Below are 19,154 nucleotides of genomic sequence, written 5' to 3'. Positions count from 1 at the left end.
CGCCAACGGTTGCCCTCACCTTCGCGCGGGTTCAAAGCGCTTCTCCTGTGTGACAGCGGAAGGAGAGAAGCTCGCGCGCGTTCTGGCGTTCTGTCGCCCGCGCAGCCCAAGCGAGTCGGAGAGGTACGAAGGGAGAGAGAGACCGGCGGAGGAGAGGAAGAGAGGTCACGGAACTCGCGAATGCGATCGTTGGAATTGAAACGTTATTTGGACATCGAAATGGACCCCGATTACCCGAATCGAGACGAACAGCACAGAGGGAAGGGATGTTGCAACGCTTGAAGCGGTTATATATAAGCGCGCTAAAGTATTATTAACGCAGAGTTTTCCCGACGAACGGCTTAGTGTATCCGACGCGTATAGGATCAGCCACAGGGCTGGTGTTTAGAACACGAACTGAGCTTCGATCCTTTTCTTTTTTTTTGCGCGTGTGTGTGTTGAGAGTGGTTGTTGTGGCATTAACTTTAGGTTGAGTACTTCTGAAACACCCTAACATCGCGTGGAGCAGCCAGCGGCCTTAGTTGGCAGCTGCGACTTCCGCTTGCCTACGTAACCCGTTCCGTAACGACACAAACGCAGCGTTCTCGTAGTTCCAAGTGTAGGATAGAGTGTACTGAGTGGTAAAAGTACTGCTGTGTGGTTTTATTTGCTGCAATCGTAAGCTGCTCGAACGTTTCAACGTTATCCCAGATCCCGTGGACCGCGAATTTTTGCAGTTAACTGCATGCATCCGCCTTTCTATTTCCCTTCTTCTCGCCCAGACCATGGCGTAGCAGTAATATTACTTCAGTGTGCAGTTAATGTGGACTGCGACGCTTCTGAAAGGGGCTCGCTGTCCCAGTGACCAAGCTATTGAAACACGCCTCGCTGCACTCAAAGCGGCAGGGACTCAAAGATTGCACCAACGTCCGCGGGAAATCCTCGCTGGTGTCATCAACATTCGCGAACTTAAGGCAGCGGGCGGCAGATGGGACGAAGGCTGGCTGAAGGAAGGCTCGGTTGTCGCTGCTTTTCTGACACGGAGACTTGAATTGCTCCGGGATCGTTTGTTATTTGTGCGAGCGCGAATAGAGATGGACGATGGAGTAGACGACGCGACACTTCTGTGTGGTCTCTCTCTCTCTCTCTCTCTCTCTCTCTCTCTCTCTCTCTCTCTCCCTTTTTTTCTTTTCTTAGAGGCGTCGTGGGCGACAGCACTTCGTTTCGCAAACGTGTCGTAATCGAAGGCTTCTCGCTTGCACGATAATGCCACTTCGGCTGATACGCGTGTATGATGCAACGTAGGCTTCAAAGGCGGCCTGCGACTGAAAGCGTCGGCTTACTTGTCAATTTCGTGCTTTCCCCCGCGGACATTTTGAGAAAGGGGTTGAAAGGATAGCAGAAGAAAAAGAACATGCGGCATCCTACCAAGTGTTTGGCAGACCGGGATTACCTGAATCCCATTGATTACCATCTAGATTATAATCGCTCCTTTTTTCTTCTTTTCTTTAATTTAGCGTTTTCCGTTGTCAGTACTGTTACGTTACCTTTTTTATCGCACCCTGGAATTTTCATTTCTGACTGTCACACGTCACGTCGATATATATATATATATGTTAAGGGTAACAACAATAACTGCTATGTAGGTCTAGTTTAAAGGTTGCAAGAGGATTGCCTTCCCCTTGCGCATGCGAAAGCCACTTTTGTACCCGACAAGGCCAAGGAGACTTTCGATTCTTAGGTACGTGAGCTGATTGCGTCGCCTAATCTAAAAGTATATTTATTTACCGCGAACGCTGCCCCAGGGGTGCCAAAGCAATCGACCACCCAATGCCTCGAAGAAACAAAAAACAAAAAAAACCCGGTGTAATGGGCAAACTCCCGAGAGTAGTATGTGCGTAATCCATAAGAAGCGGCAACATCTGCTACCCCAACAAAATCTTACACGAACTGGATGGGAGCGGGTCGACTGAGGAAGCGAGCTGACCCAGCTCGATCCGACCGCGTTCACACGCATCTTGCCTAAACGGGTTAGAGGCGATTCTGCCCAACGCTCCTTACAGGCGCCTTGACCGAACTCGACTCTATGCGCACGCCCGATCTGTTCCGCTAGCGTTTACACGATTGCGACGATCGGTATTCAGCCCGACAAGCCGAATCGACCCAGCTTTAATGTGCCCATGTAAGCGTAGCTAAGACTTTGCGTCTCTACGACGACGACGACGACGACGAAGTGTCTTCAGGCAGAACGCCGGCTCTTCCAGCTCTACTCATTTTGTGAATTTCCTAGACTTTGCCAGTGGACTGCTATTTCCTCCTTAACTGCGATGGAGATGGAGCCTCACGCGCGTCCACCGGACTCGGCAGTGCCCGCGGCGGCTGCCTCCAGGAAGCGCAACGGCACCGAGAGCGACACGGACAGCGACGACACCATGCACTACTATATCAGCGGTGAAGATTCTTGTGACGACACCTTCGAGCTGGTGCGGAGTCGTAAAGCAAAGCGCAGATTTCTCAGCGCATCATCGAGTTCGAGTGAATCCACCGTGAGATCTTCGCGGGATACCGAGGAGCTCACCATCCTGTTCTCGCCTGTTCTCGCCACTGACAACCTGAGACGCCTCAACAGGCAAGCCGTGTCTTCTCATCTAGAAGCGCTGGTTCCAAACGAAATCAAAGACATCAGAGTGAACACCCGTAAGAACGTGCTAGCGATTGACGTAGAACACGCGGCTGCGTTGGATTCCTTGCGCAAGATCACGGAACTTGGCGGGATGAAAGTCCGCCCTTATATTCCGCTGGGCAAACAAGTCCGTACTGGCGTAATTTACGATGTTGACGAGACCATCGTCGACTCCGACCTGTCAATCTTAATCAAGCCAGCTACAGAGAACACCATCATCACAAACGCGTTTCGTCTAGGCACGTCACGGTGTGTGAAGATCATATTTAAGGGCGAATCCCTCCCATCGCATGTAAAAGTGGGCCACTTCCGACACGCAGTTCGCCCTTTTATACCAAAACCACTGCAGTGCTGGAAGTGCATGAAGCTTGGCCATGTGAGTAGTGTGTGCAATAACACTACCGTCTGTTCTCGCTGCACTGGGCCCCACACCACAAACACATGCGAGGCCAGTGTGCTGAAGTGCACAAACTGCAGCGGCCCTCACGATGCATCTTCGAAGGAATGCCCTTTGATTCGAAAGGAAATGCAAATATTGAAGAAAATGGTTAGAGACCACTCGTCTCACCGAGAAGCAGCAGCATCTATTAAGCGACGACGATCACGTCGCCGGCGTCGATCAAGACCCTCCAAAGCCTCTGCAGAACGCCACACACGTATATCACCACCCACTCTTCCGCCCAGGCCAAACGCAGTCAGCTCCAAGGACACGGGTGCATCGAACAGCACGGCTGCTGACGCGTGGCCTGCACTCCCGAAGCTACATGCCCCTACTGAGCGGAGTGATACTTCTACAGCAGGGGACACTTCGTCTGTTCCTGATAAATTGGCGGACCAAGATCAACAAATTGTTGTTATGATCAGCTCTCTGGTGAGTGCTATTCGTGTTCTTCTGGACAAGCTACAGACACCAACAGCTCGAAGTGCATTGCAAGTGCTGGATGCCATCAGTCCGGTTCTGGCGAGCCTTCAGAAGTCCAGTGCTTGAGAACTTCTACAGCAGCACCATGGCTCATCGACACCACCAACGATCGTTCCGGGATGATGTGAGAAATGCCTCCATATTCCAATGGAATGCGAGAGGCCTGAGGTCCCGTATTTCGGATTTTCGACAGTTCGTATTTGCAAACCATTTTCCTATACTAGTCATCTGTGAACCGAACTTATCAGCTTCCATAAGACTGTCGGGATATGAATCTTTTGTTTCCAACACGTGTGTCCGTAGCAGTAAGGTTCTGGTCTACATTCGCAAGGACCTTACGTATTTTTCCCAACAAGTAGCGCCACACGACGGTAACCAATACGTCTCTGTTACTGTGAAAAAGAAGAAGCTGTCTTTTACTCTTATCGGCGTCTACCTTTCCCCAACAAGTCAGTTTGATAGAAAAAGACTGGAATATATTATGGCTGCTACTCCCGGTCCTTGGATAATAACAGGGGACTTCAACGCTCACCACCATATATGGGGAAGCTCCAGGATAAATTCGAGGGGCAGGTCACTAGTATCCTTTGCATCAGGCCACAACCTGTGTCTTCTAAATGACGGAAGCCCGACATTTCTGCGAGGAACTAAGTACAGTAGCTGCCTTGACTTGACTTTGGTGTCACGTTGCCTGACTTTGAGCGTGCAGTGGTTCACTGATATTGAAACTCATGGAAGTGATCATATACCTACCTATGTGAGAATTGATGGACTAGACGCCACATTACCGGTTGTTTCTCGCCAAATCGACTGGTCAGTCTTTCAGGATCGCGTAGAAGACACATGCAAGACACATATTGCACGCAGATTAGAAGACATAATTGCGGACGCTATGCAAGATTGTACACGCTGCTTCACACATCCATCAAAGCGTACAGAGAATGACATTGAATTGGAAAGGCTTCGTGCACTACGTCGCCGAGCTGAAAGGAGGTACAGGCGCACGAAGTCAATTCTTGACCTCAGAGAAGCTCGGCGCATGCAAAAGAAGATCAAACGCCGTATGGATAAGCTAGCGAATCAAAGATGGAAGTGTTTTTGCGACTCACTAGACCCCCGCAAGCCATTGTCCTGTGTATGGCGTACCCTACGGGGTCTTTGCTCAAGTCCCCAGCAACGACACCCATTCAACGCCCTTGCTCTCTATCAAAACCGCTGTGAGATAGACGTCGCAGAGGAATTTTGTGCGAACGTCGCCGGCGGCGCAGTTTTAGTCCCTGACATGGCTCTAGGCAACATCCCCGGCCCACGAGATGCAAGTATGGACGCTCCATTCTCTATGGAAGAGCTAGAAGCTGCTATGGCGCTCTGTAAGTGTTCGTCTTCACCAGGGCCCGATGGCATAACGTATACTGCTTTGCGCCACCTAGGCAGAGAAGCACGAAGAGAACTCCTCAGCATTTTTAATAGTTCATGGCAAGATGGTGTCGTCCCACAGGAATGGAAACGCAGCCGCCTGGTACCGCTTCTAAAAGCAGGAAAGTCACCGCTCGAACTGGCATCCTATCGGCCTATAGCTCTTGCCAGCTGCGTCGGGAAGCTCATGGAACGTATGATCCTCATGCGTCTCGAATGGTACCTTGAACACCACAAGATTTACCCTGACTCTATGGCGGGATTTCGACGGGGTCGTTCATCGATTGACAATGTCATCGATCTAGTAACATCTGTGGAACAACAAAAATATCGGAAGCGATTATCAGTAGCACTCTTTCTTGACGTGAAAGGCGCTTACGACAACGTTTTCCATCAAACCATTCTAGACGCACTTTTGACAATCGAACTAGGAGGACGAGTATATCGTTGGGTCAGTAACTACTTGACACAAAGGTCCTTGTTCGTACGAACGGAAGATGGTCCGACTACCGACCACTACACATGCCGAGGCGTTCCCCAAGGTGGTGTTCTAAGCCCTATTCTTTTCAACCTCGCGCTTCTTGGGCTGGCCAAATCCCTACCAGAAACAGTGAGTGTTTCCATCTACGCCGACGACATCTGCATCTGGACATCAGCGGTCACTCGCCTGCAGGTTCGCGCACGGCTACAGAAAGCAGCAACGCAGGCATCTGACTACCTTCACGCACAAGGCCTTACCATCTCAACAGAAAAATGTGCGATAGTCGCTTTTACGCGAAAAGCGATGAGGCCTTATCCGGTATGCATCAATGGTCAGCCTATCTCCTACAAGAGAAATCACCGGTTTTTGGGCGTCATTGTAGACCGAGACCTCACTTGGAGCCCTCATGTTGCCCACTTAAAGAAGAAGCTCACATCTATTGTTCACGTTTTCAAGTTTATCGCCGGCAAAACATGGGGATCGTCAGTGGGCTCCATGCTACAGTTATATAGAGCACTGTTCATCGGATTCCTACGCTACAGTTCTCCCGTGCTTGCTAAAACATGCAAGTCAAATCTTCGAGAACTTCAGAGCGTGCAGGCGCAGGCACTACGTGTTTGCCTAGGCCTTCCGCGCAGCGCCTCAACAGCTGGAACCATTGTAATGGCTCAAGACCATCCCATCACGACTTATATTAGTACCGAAACGCTTAGAGCCCATGTTCGTCATGTTTCACGGATGCAGTCAAGCTCTCTTGCGTGCCTGCCGGAACGACGACCACAGGCGTCCTTCTCCAACAAGGTCAACATCCATCGTGCCTCCTTACCATCGGGTTTCACACCCTCTTCACGTTCAACCTCAGCTTTGTGGTGTTTAAAACAACCTCAAGTGCGTCTTACGATTCCAGGAATAAGAAAGAAGACCGACCTGCCTACCTTGGCTTTGAAGCAAGCAGCTCTGGATTGTTTGCACACTTTCTACTTTGATCGAATACACATATATACGGATGGCTCTTCCACTCAGACCAGCTCCACCAGCGCAGTGGTTATACCATCACGATCACTAAGCATCCCATACAAGATTTCGCATTTGACAACATCGACTGGTTCGGAGCTTGTTGCCCTCCGAGGTGCCGTTGATTATATTAATAACCAACCGGCTAATCGGTGGGCTATATTCTGCGATTCCAAGGCAGCCTTACAATGTCTTCTGGCATCTCTTCGTCGCGGGTCATGTGAACAACTCGTGTCGGAGATACGAGAAATGCACCATCTCATGATCGCGAAAGGACACGACGTCGTGTTTCAGTGGCTGCCTGGTCATTGCGGTATCTCCGGCAACGACCTCGCTGACGAAGCTGCTAGAAAAGCACACGAAGGAGCAACCCTTGTTTCAATACCTTTATCGCGGACCGACGCAGCCCAACACTTAGGCAAGCTAGCGCACTCTTTGACATTGGAGAAGTGGCACACATCTGAATTCACTCACCATCGCTTGCATTCCCTCGATCCCTCTATGCAACTGCGGCTGTTACCAGGTCTTCGGCGAAATGAGGAAACAGTGCTGTGCCGCTTACGTTTGGGAGTCGCATTCACAAATGCTTATGCATTTCTGATTGGAATGGCTGATAGCGCCAAGTGCAACGTCTGCGGTGTCGAGGAAACCATAGAACACCTACTGTGCTACTGCCCATCTTATGAAAACGAAAGGCAAGACCTCTGCACAGCTCTCAATCAGCTGGATGGGAAGCCGTTCACCTTGCAGAAGATCTTGGGACCATGGCCTCGCATATCGCAGCTACAAAAGGCCACAAAAGCGCTGCTGCGGTATTTGAAAGCGACCGGATTGAGTGAGCGCCTGTGATTCGGACTGAGTGACCGACTGATATCTCCAGTGGACTTTCTCTTCTTTTCATCTTTCCGTCCCCCTTTCCCTTTCCCCAGTGTAGGGTAGCCAACCGGGCTCAGTCCTGGTTAACCTCCCTACCTTCCTTTTATCATTTTCTCTCTCTCTCTCTTGCGTCTCTACAGTAATATAAGGGCAGCGCGAAGAGGCATGATGTATTGATATTGAAACGTGATTATTCTCTCTAGCCTTTGGTTTGCAAAATGAGAGTAAAAAAATAACTAAAGTTGCGGTATTGTTCTTATTAGTAACACGCGAAAAAGCAATGAGTGATGGGATGTCAAACAATCTCGTGGAAAGCAAACACCGCTAACCCAGTTGGCAAGACAATTACTTTTATTAGCTGTTGAAACAGATAGACAATGTTAGCTAATCTGCAGTTACGAGGCTCCGCATGACTGCTCTTTTTTCTCCTTTTGTTGCTGTTTATAGGCGACTGTGGACACGTTGAGGCCAGCAAAACCAATGATAATGCACAAATAAAGAAAAATCCTTTTTAAGAAAGAAAGGAAACATAAAAAGGAATCCCCCTCTCCCGGATCCCTTCTTGAAGCGTCAGGAAAAAAAAAAAGATTTGCGGACCCTGAGCGATCTAGAATGTTTCTTGGCTTGCTGCTGCCCGCCTACTAAGTAGCCATTGTGTAGTACGCAGCGCCTTCCAATAAAGCCGCGGAGAAATCAACGAAAGGAAACGCTCTGGTTCAGCGAAGTATCTCGTTCTTTCTTCGAATCCGTGTGCAACGCACAGTAACGCCGATTCTCGTTTGTTTTGTTTTCTCCTGCCATCATCGCCAACATTATTTCCTTCTCCCGCCTGCACCGTCGTCGAAGAGCGACGCGATCAAGGCAGGCATTTCAACCCAACGCGCCGTAAATGGTGGCCGCGCGTGTGTTGGCGATTCGACTGCCACATGGATGGCCTCCGAGATGCGACTTCGTGCGCGCCGGCCGATCACGGAGGCCACGCTCACGTCCGCAGAGTTTTCTGACGAAGATTACTGCAGGGAGCTCTGGCGCTATAGCGGTCTCTACGGGAACTGCAAGTATCGCGGCGCAGCCGACATTCGTCACGGTGCGTCGTTCGAAGCACTTTCGCAACTCACATACTAGAGAGATGCGTATTCTTAGAAAAACGTCGAGAGCATGCGATACATCTTCGGTCAAAAACCCCTCTTATAACGCGCGCCGTCTATCCAGGATAAACATTCAAGATAACGAAGCTCACTACGCGGTCCGAGCCTTCTGCAATCGCGATTGATCACTTCCGAAGAAATATTACGTTGTGAACGCAACAGTTCGCAATGATGGTACGTGTTCGCAGGAACTTATTGCTTCGTGCATTTAGAAAAATAATTATTCCTCAGAAATTTGGAAACAAAGCGTAGTAGATAACGTCATAGGAGCCATTTAAAGCCTCAAGCACGAATATCTTGACGAACCCTCGTAATAGTCATGGTTTCTGTAGCAGTACAATCCTATATATGGTACCTGACCTGCCGCAGCGCCATAGTTCTCTCTTACAACTTTGGTTATAGACAATACAGGCAGCCGCGAATTTCAAAATACTTTATCCCTGAACCTCATAGACATTCCTACAAGAAAATCCCAACGCATGGGGGCAACAAGACTCTGCCCGCGTGCAAAGTCATTGCGATTTGTGGCACTTATAACGTAATATTCTGTTGAAAATGATAAACTTGGGAAGTTACAGAGCCGGAAGGATTGTTTCAGGTAACTATGTCGTTCCCGCGGTGGACGGAAAGGATTGGGAGGGAGAACCGTGCGACAAGATTGAAACCAAACTTGAAGCTAAACATTTCGACAGGACTACCTGTCTGGTTGGGAAATTTATTAGGACTTTCAGACTGACTCCAATCAAATAAGTTAGTTTTATTAGCCCGACGTTTGGAATTCTATTCGGCCTAACGTATCGGCCCAACAAGTTGAGCGATGCGTCAGAGTGCGCGGTGGGATTTAGTGCTGGCACACTGCAGGCAGAGCCCGAACAAATGCGCATTGATTAAAAACTACCGGGAACCAAAACATTCCCGGCCCAATACGCCGAGTCTCGGAGGCCTCGTGTTGAGCCGATAATGGAAGGGGGTTGAAGAAGCGAAGGGTACCACAACGGCTTCGCTCGCCAACGCTGGTGGTGTGACGTAACGCTCACTCTTAGTTTCAATGGTAAGCATTCGGCTGACGTCCGCCTGGATGGGGACAACTGACTTAAAGAGCGAACTCCAACCAAAGTTTGTTTTAATGTTAAAAATTACCCGACGTTTCGTAACCCGAGCGGCTCCTTCTTCAGGCGTGAGATGGTGTGAGGCGTGGCAGTACTGTTGTTCGTTCTTTTTTTTTTTTTTGAACGTTGTGACAATCAGGCGGGCATTTTTAGCAGACTTGAGAGTAAACGGCGGAAGTGTTCCTGTCTTTTGGATGTGCCAGGAATCCAATGGGAGCCACCGCCGGTGGTTGTTTTCTCTCTCCAAAACGATGGCGCCATCCGGGCTAAACTGGTCGTCAGAAAAATCGCCGTGTTCTGCCACCGCACTGCGTTCTCCGTTAAGGCGGCAAAAAGTCATTCTTGCGTTGACGAATTCCTTCCGCGAAGTTTTTAGTCTCTCAGGGATTGCGAAAGATGTCCGCGTGCCTGTCAAAGCCTTAGAAAAAATATATATAAATATGGAAAAATTAAAGATGCCTCACGCCATCTCGCCACCAAAGAAGGAGCCGGTCGGATTGCGAAACGCCGGGTCCACAAAATTAAAGTACGTTTTGGTTAGAGTTTTCTGTAATCTTTAATTAATCTCCTAGTTTATTTCATTCCTTCATATGGTCATTCTCCATGCTCGCCGAACTATGCAGCCCCAGTAGGCCACTGTCGCTAGCAATTTGAACCGGAAGCTCTCCGAGACTAGGACTAATGCCCGCGGTAACGGAACGATCGCAGCGACGAATTTGCCTCTAGTCGTTTTGACTGACTGAATAAACTTTATTGAAACCAGCAAGAGGTGGTGGCTGGGCCTAGGCCTCCCACGTGGGGACGTCGAGGTGTTGCCTCTTCGCCGCCTCGCAGGCCTGCTGGGTCGCCCAGAGTTGGTCGTCAAGGTTGGAGCTACGCAGGGCAGCGTGCCATCTCGACGTGGGGTCAGTGTCGGGGTATTGTTGTGTACAATCCCAAAGCATGTGTGGAAGTATGTGCTAGTAGTTTTAAGTACGCAAACTTACGCAGGCAGGCAAGACACCTAGAAGGCTCGAGCCGACCTATCTCGTCGGCAATGATGGCCTCGTGCGTCGGCAATTCGACGACCATGCAAGTGACGTGGGGGGGGGGGGGGGGCGAAGCGAGCGACGTCAGCTGCGGCGAGCGCGCGCGCCTTTTCAGAGCCCAGCCATCGCCGCGGCGCCGCAGAAACGAGAGGCGAAGAGTCAGTCACTGGCCCCTGCGCTGCGGCGGCAAAGAGAATGACTGTTTTCCAGCGAACTTGTTTGGAGGCCGCTGGCTCCTCGGGCGGGCAGGCAGGCAGGCGGGCGCGTCCGTTCCTCTCTCGCCACCCCTAGAACCTTCCGTTCTTGCCTTTTTGCCGTTTGTGTTCTTGTTTTCCCGGAACCCCCGCCCCCCCCCCTCTCCTCTATTCTCTCTCTGTCGGGGCACACCAGCAAAGCAAGCGCGTCGAAAAGCGGCGCGCGGCCTGGACGTTTTCCCAGCAAGAAAAAAAAGCTGGCTCCCCTGAGTCAAGCTGCGCACCAGTGCTCGTTTTCTGACCCGCGCCCTTGGCGGTTGGTACGCGCTACGAAACGCCGGCTCGGCTCTCTTCTTTCCGGTGCCCGAACTCCGCTACGCCGAGTTGACGCAGTACAAGGCAGTGTTGGTAATCGTCGTCCACTGCGAATAAGCTTTGCGTAAGAGGCAGGGGGAAGTGCTCTCGAACGGGCTCAGTATTCGTACCCTTGCCACACGGGCCACTTTCGATTGCGATAGAGCTAAATCTGGATCGTATCTCGATCGCATTGGCTCCCTTCCGCAGCTTGCCATATGCAGCCAATCACGACAGAGTAATTCGATCCCCATCGAAAGCTTCCCGTGAGTCACCGGCACGAGAATCGTCGTGGGAGAAGCGAATGATATCGAAAAGGCTACCCGTCACCCTCTTGATCACTCGCCTTCGTGATGCGATTGAGCAAGAAAGCGAAGTGGAGCCGTTGGTTGTGTAGACTGCATGGTGTGCGCCCGTAGTAACACGTAAAGCTCATCACGCCTTGCAGTAAAGCCCGATCGCTGAGGTTCCAAAGTGCCGCCTTACGTATCACGCGACACGCACGAGCTGTTTGAAGTTCGTGATTATAACCAAACTATGCGCCAATATTGCGAAAGTCTTCTAAGAACATGAATTTAAAAATACAATACCTTTGCGACTCTAGCAGCGAGGAAATGGAAGTTCGCTGGATTATTCGTCATACAACTGTGACTTCTGTTAACTGCTGGTTACATAAGCGATGCTACGACTCGGAAACCGTTAAAACTCGGAAACGACCGACACATGCCACCTCTTCATACGTCGCGGGCCTGTGGCTATCTTCTGATGTGATAGGACTAAGAAGTTTCTATTTTGAAGCAAAATAGAAAAATTTAGATCCAGCACTGTCACTGACTCAATGCGGGAAGAACCGAAAATCTCGTGAATAACGCGCAATGGCCGCTCCCGACGTATCATAGTTTCGTTTAGAAAAGGTAGTAATTTCTTTTTAAATATAATCAGCGGCAATCGTAAACACAGCGCTCAGCTACTATACTAATGGCGCTGCGAACACTCCAATATTTCGCTAAGTAATCCAGAAAAGCGGCGTTTCCGAGCATTGCGCTGACGAGTACGTACGTATCGCGGTGCGCGAAACAGACGGCGACGGTCGCTCGCACGCGCGCCGCGAACACGCAGCCGCCTGCTGCTGTTCCTGCTGCCTTCTGCGCGGCTTTCAACTGCCGCGCCGTGTTAGTTTCCGTCGCCGCCTCGGGGTGGCGCACCTTGACAGGCAACTTTCGTCGCGGGAGTGTTCAACCTTGGCTGGGGCGATCACCCCGCGTCGCGATTGGTCCGCGCATCTAACACGTCACATCCGGAGCGCGCGTCGATAAAAGCGACGGCAGTTGCCCGCTCGCACGCTCATTTGGTCCCTGGCTAGCGCGCGCGAAGGAGTTTGACACATTTGCACGTGTCGGAAGCGAGTTTGACCGTTGAGCGGCTGGCGCGCGCTACACCTTCAGTCCTCGTGGATTACCGAAGCTGCACGGCGCCTCGCGTTGGCTCGCCTCGTCTGTTGACTAGTTCCCACTTCTCGGTGCAGGCATCGCGAACGGATAACGTCGTCGGCCCTCGGATTACCGCAAGCATCGAGACGATCATCGGCGTGGTTTCGTTGGTCGCACGTGGTGCTTCGCGCTCTTCGCCGCCGTTGATGTGTGCCGTGTGAGCGCGTCGGCAGGGATGGTGCCCCACAGCTCGGGTAGTGTGGACGCGGATACGATGGAGCAGAAACGACGCTGCGCGCAGCCGTTCGGGTCGCTGAAGGTGGACGTGAACTCGCCGACGCCGTACACGGACGCGACGCAGTGCAAGAAGGTGACGAACCACATCAAGCGCCCCATGAACGCGTTCATGGTGTGGAGCCAGATCGAGCGGCGCAAGATCTGCGAGCAGCAGCCCGACATGCACAACGCCGAGATCAGCAAACGGCTGGGAATGCGCTGGAAGATGCTCACCGATCAGGAGCGCAAGCCGTACATCGAGGAGGCCGAGCGGCTGCGGCTGCTGCACATGCAGGAGTACCCGGACTACAAGTATCGGCCGCGCAAGAAGGTCAAGGCTGGCGGCGCCGCCGCGACCGCCGTGAAGGCGCCCGAACGCGCGGCCGCAGCGGCGGCTCCCGCCAAAGTCTCCCACCACTCGGCCGTGGCCAAGGTGGCCACGATCGCGGCGCCGTCCTCCAAGTCGCACCACCACCACCACCACAAGAGCTCCTCGCACCATCACCACCACAGCCACCATCACAAGTCTTCCAGTCATCACCACCACCACAGCAGCAGCCACCATCACCACCACAAGTCGTCCAAAAAGTCGTGCGTCCAGGTCGCATCGGTGGCGCCGGTGAACGGCGGCAACCCGCGGCTGAAGCTGAAGCTCACCATCGACGACAAGTTCAAGAAAAGCATCAGCCGCAGCAAGCACGTGCCCATCGCCACGGGTCAGCTCACGCCGCCTGCCAAGGTGCCGTGCTCGCCATCGGCCGAGGAGCCGGCGTCTCCCGAGAGCACCAACGTGTCGCTCTACGAAGACATGGTCGTCGACGTGAAGCCTTCGATCGCCGAGCTCATAGGCGCATCCGCGGCCGCTGTCTCGCCTTCGGCCTCGAGCACGACGTCCTCTTGCTCGTCCTCAACGACGTCCTCCTCCTCGTCGTCGTCCGTCCACTCGAGCCAGCAGCCGCAGCAGCAGCGATTCGCGGACACGTCGACGCAACTCACCGATCTCGACCACATCACGGAGGTGTTCGATCTCGCCTCCACCTGGGGCGCTCAGGAACTCAACGCCTTCGTCATGAACACGTCGCTGAGCGACATGGACGCTATGGATAGTGCCAGTTCCAGCTCGGCCACCCACTTCCAGTTTCCCGACCTCACACCCGAGGTCTCCGACATACTGGGCGTCGGATGGCTGGAAAACAGTCTGTCGCCGGGCATCTGCTGAAAAAAAAGAGAGAGACGACGGGCACCCATTTCGATATCCCGTATGTGTGTCACTCCTCACAAACTCATCCTTGTAGCTTCTCTCTTTCACGAATTGTTTCCCACACCCCTTTTCGAAGGTTTTATCGCGTCGCTGTGTGCGTTCAGGTTTCCCTTCGCAATGTCTATACAGATTGTCAGCGTGAAGTCCTGTCTGTATCCCGGGAAAAAAAAAAAAAAAACTCGGATCCATCTTTTCGTTTCGCTCGTTTCTTGTCGAAAGCTCCTTCCCTGTCCCTCGCCTACAATGATTGTTCTTTATCTGAAGTGTCCAACGCGTCGAAAGGCATGCTTTTCGGCTTCACTATCGCATATTCGGCGGGCTTGCACGTGGGGGCTTGCCCTAGCTAGCACACACTTTTCCGCGCGTTCTCTGAAAATACCGCTGTCGAAACACGCTTACATTGCCAAGCACGTGTTCCATTTTCTTTCCTCTCTTCTCTTTCTCGCTTTAATTCCGTGTTGCCGGGATGTCGTCACCCGCTTTCCATTTTTTTTCCCCCCTCTTGTCTTTCCTGGCTGCCGTTTCCTCGATGCTTGCGTTTCCGGCAACCCTTTCTTTTTCTCTTCGAGTCCCCCCTTGGCCTCACTCCCATTTCGTCGCTCGCGACCTCGGAAGGAGATAAAACAATAAAAAAAGGCCAGAAAAAAAAAAGAATCTTCTCTCCGGTCGTCTCGGCCCTCAACTCGAAGCCCTGGCGCGTTTAGTTGCGCTAGAGTAGCAATGATCTCACCTCCTCAAACCCCCCTCCTACCAACAACCAGCCTGTCCCATTTTTTTCTTGTTTCTGTCTTTCTCGCGTTTCCACGTTCTCCTCTTTTTTTTTGGTGGTGCGTACTTTCTGCGCGGAGTCGTTGTGTGACAGCGTACGCAGCAGGCGCTTGGTTCGTTGGGACGTCGAGCAGGGCAGCTGGTGGCTTGGCTAGGTCCCGTGACGGATTTGCCACCTGCGAGCGTCTGTTCGCGACGGCGTTTTCTTCTAAACCAACTGCCGGGCAGACGTTAACAGCCACCTCCCTTTTCGTTTGAAGCCGTTTCGGTTCTTTCTTTTTTGTTTTTCCCTCTCCGTGAACCTGTCCGTAAAACACCTCCGCCGGATATTATTTACTCGCGACAGTGTCGCCTGCTTTCTTAGGACGCCCACCATGGCCGTGTTCTCTAATAATCGACGTCGTTGTGGCGTTTAATCAAGTCTAGAGTACATCAGGGCGCGTTACTTATCCGCGCTAGTCGTTTTTCAGTTAACTACCATAGGGCAAAATACACGCGAATAAAATGCGGCGTAGCGTTTTTTTTTTTTTCGCAGTCGTTGGGGAAACGACAATGTCCACGGAGGTGCTTCAGGCTGTCCTCTCTCGAAGTGCTGGTCATTTATTGCCAAGTTCCTTTCCCGCAATTTTCGTATCTGGTATGCTTCTGGGAGTGAAGTGTCCTCTCGAGAAAGCGTTACTAAGTGGTGGTACAGGGGGCCCGCTTCTAAGGAAGCTTTCGTGAACCTCTTGTGTGTAGATGTTTTAGTTGTCTCGGAAAAAGTTTGGTTGAACGGCTCAGGTGGCGTTAAACTGGAGTCGGTGGCTGCAATGTCGGCTCTGGCGCAGACACGCCAGATCATTTTTTGCCGAGTCAGCTGTGAATAGCGAAGAGTGAAGAAAAAACGAGAGAACGCACCAGAACGTGTTTCTAAATATTGCGTCTCTTTTCTGACTCGCTTGCGTCTTCTCGTCCGGCTTTCACGCGACAGTCGGCTGGACCAAAAAGTCACTCCGCGTTGTTTCTGACGCTGAGAGCTATAACAAATGTCCGTTGGTATGGAAACGCTTCGGCATATAATTCTTCCAAGAGTTAGTGAAGTGTCCTTGGCTATATATATAAAAAAAAATCATTCCGAAAGCAACTACGATCATCTCTTAAACGCTTTTTTTTTCTTCATTCTATTACCAGGGTTTCTCTCTTGATATTGGGCTCTGTCAACAAGTGGAACCCATTTAATCATCTGTGCGTATTGATCACGTGATAGTCCCCGTCCTTATCACACCAATTGCACCCATAGTCGTCGCGGTGTCTTTTGGGCTATCTCATCGGCGCGTGGACCCGTACTTTTGTTGGCTGGGCTACTTTCCGTTATATTGTACCGGCTGGATTATGATTTTTTTTTCGTGTATCGCATACGCAGCATAGTGTTGTGTGCGTGTACTTATCAGTGGGCATTAGCTTTCGAACTTAATGAGCGTTTTTTTTTTTTGCATTCATTTGTAACGGTAGCAGTGTTTCGCTTTTTTTTTTTTCCTGCGTTACACCATTCCTATCACTAGAGTGGTAAGAGCAACTCTGCGAGCAAGTTGTGTCATCTAGCTGGTGCGTTTGTAATCGTGTTAAGTGTAATTTTTTTTTCTTTTACTCAGTGCTTGTAAAGAAAGCATTTACGAAGGAATCTTACCTTGTTTACTCAAAGAAAAGCATTTGTATTAACTAGAAAAGCAAAAAAAAAAAGTATTTCGCATTGACACGTCGGGACAACTCCTATAACATTGCCGACGTTTCTTTGCAGTTATTTTTTCTTCCTTAAAAAAAAAAAATAAAAGTAACGTTTGTTGTGGCCGTGCGCTTTGAACGATGCTGGCAACGTGTCGGTTTATTTGTCCGCGTTATGTTTTCCCACTTCGTCTACGCTACAGTCACGTTCGTATTTTAGGTTTCTGTAAACCATTAGCGGTAAAGAACAAGTTCCCTGTCGCGTGTCTGAGTAAAGTGTTTTTCATTTGTGTTAATAGTTCTACTGCGACACAGCGTTCTGGTAACTACCGTTTGCGTTTTCTTTTTGTATGTTCCAGACGTTATATTTAACTCCGTTCTATCGTCGATAAAATTTCACAGATATGGCAGAGTACTTGTCAGTATGTTGTCGAACAATTATGAAAATGTTATAAAAAAAATGCAGAGAAGTTTCTCTTTGTTTTGTTCCTGAAGTCTGTTCTTCATTCCGTTATTTTTTTTTCGCAGTTGTGATTTTCGTTCTCTGTGCGTGAGTCAGTGTTGGTTTCATACGCGCTGCGTATGTGTTGTTGGATAGTTTTTTTTTCTTTCCTTCCATTTTGTGCAAAGCAGCTCATGAAGTGTTTGTTCGGCAATCTAGCTTTACTTTTTTTTTTTTAAACTTCGTGTGTTGTCGTCTGGACTGAACGTATCGCCGTGTTGCATTTTTGTTTTGCCCTTTGTTCAAGAAACAGTGAATGTGTGCGCCAGTGTTCGTACTTCGTCTTGTGAAAGTCCACAGAACATACTTTTAGAAGTCAGGCGCTGGGGCAGACTGTGACCCTACGTTCTGGCCTTCCACATGAGTGTAAATAGTATATATAATAATTATATTATATATTATAAATATATCTTCGCAGCGCATAGATGATATATGAAAGTATATTTGTACATTTTAATAAGAGAAAAAAAATGTCAAAAAAAATGCAAGGGCATCACGATGCAAGTTTGTACGATAGTGAAGATTTTTTTTTTATTTTTACGAAAGCATCGAATAAATGCATTGTGCCATCAAGAGCTCTTCTTGTGTCGTCTGTTCTTTTCGGTGTCGTCTGCAGACGATTTATAAACTATGTAAAGCTGCCCACATTGTCCTTACTGGCTGTTACGGATGTAGCACTACCCTGCCTCTCAGGCGCAGCATCACGGCCCACTTGAAGCAAGCATACTCGCACCCGAGTCCTTCAATACCATTTTATTTTTCTGGCCATACGCACTAGCTGAAAGGGTTCGTGAAATTATTGGCCTAGCGTGCGGCAGGATGCCGGTTTAGGGAGAGCGGAACGCACTTTAACCTAAAGGGTTGTGACGTGCAGCAGCACTGACTGAATCGCAGCTGCGTAGACCCGATTAAATCGATTTGGTTTGCTCGGTTGATTTTTAAAGGGTACTTCAGACTGTCATCGGCCGTGTACTAACGTCAGCGCAAACGTTTGTGTAGCATGCTATGAGTCATCTTTCATAGTGTACTGCTAGCTCTTGATCGCTGATAATGCAGTACATCTTAGTCATGCTCCCTTGGGTTGTAGTTAGCCTTCAGGTTGTGCTGTGGTTAAAAAATGATATATAATGAACGGATCGTGATGGTGGCAGCCGATAGGCGTGGCCATAGGTCTAAGCTGCTGCGTACCGAAGTATATGTATGCTACGACAGCCGAAATCGGGTCTCCGACAGCAGTGGTGGGGCATTTGCGCCACACTGCTCCGAAACGTCGCTTTAGCTGGAAATGGCGCCAAGACGGCGTCAAATCAACCGTAGGAACAAAAGCCTCCCCTTGCTTATGATGTCTGGGTGGTAAATCCCAGACATCAAAGGCACGCCGTCGCCAAGATCGTCAACGTCCTGGAAGTCAACGGAGTCGCCACGGATATAGCCAATGCCCATCGATGCTGTCCGTCCTGCATTCGCTGTTTTCACGCTCTTGTTGGATTTCCTTTTTATCCGGCTGCTGTTTCGATGTACTGCCGCTGAACGGGTATTTTGGTTTTGTGCTGCAGTTCTGTTTAACTCGGCGCAGCCGGGAAGGTTGAAACGGAGCTTCGGATGTGTCCAGTCGCACATTGCTTCGTAGTTGATGACGGTTCGACGTATGATTTCTCTATACGAGTACGGACCTTTGTCTGCAACCCTGCGCGATTTGTACGGACAAGATTGCGCGGTTGTAATTTCATAACCTGTCGCAGGTATCGCGGTGCAGTTATGCAGCAAAGATTGTGCAGGTTAAAAACTCGGCAAACATGTAGGCGACTTAACTGTAACTTCGGCTTGGTTGCGTACGTGCTAGGGCGTGGTATTGTCGACACGCTCTAGTTTCTCGAAAATTTTTGTTCCTGCTCGAATGCGCAAGGCCTGCTGCAAGTCTAAATCGCAGAAGTGGCTTTCCAGCGGTATATACGCAAAGCGAAAGTCCTTCTATTAATTTTTTAATGAGACGAGGATGATAACTTTTTTTA

The 19,154-nt window shown here is 50.3% G+C and overlaps 1 protein-coding gene across 1 annotated transcript; it reads left to right on the top strand.

The window, feature by feature from the left end:
* Positions 1 to 12,533: 12,533 nt before the first annotated feature.
* On the top strand, positions 12,534 to 17,717 carry LOC135896309 (transcription factor SOX-4-like). The gene has a single exon (XM_065424671.1). The coding sequence runs from the start codon at positions 12,870 to 12,872 to the stop codon at positions 14,127 to 14,129; it is 1,260 nt and encodes a 419-aa protein (XP_065280743.1). The 5' UTR covers positions 12,534 to 12,869; the 3' UTR covers positions 14,130 to 17,717.
* Positions 17,718 to 19,154: the final 1,437 nt, after the last annotated feature.

This window comes from Dermacentor albipictus, chromosome 6 (assembly GCF_038994185.2).
Source record: "Dermacentor albipictus isolate Rhodes 1998 colony chromosome 6, USDA_Dalb.pri_finalv2, whole genome shotgun sequence".
Lineage (NCBI taxonomy): Eukaryota > Metazoa > Arthropoda > Arachnida > Ixodida > Ixodidae > Dermacentor > Dermacentor albipictus.
This window is presented reverse-complemented; position numbering and strand designations above follow the sequence as displayed.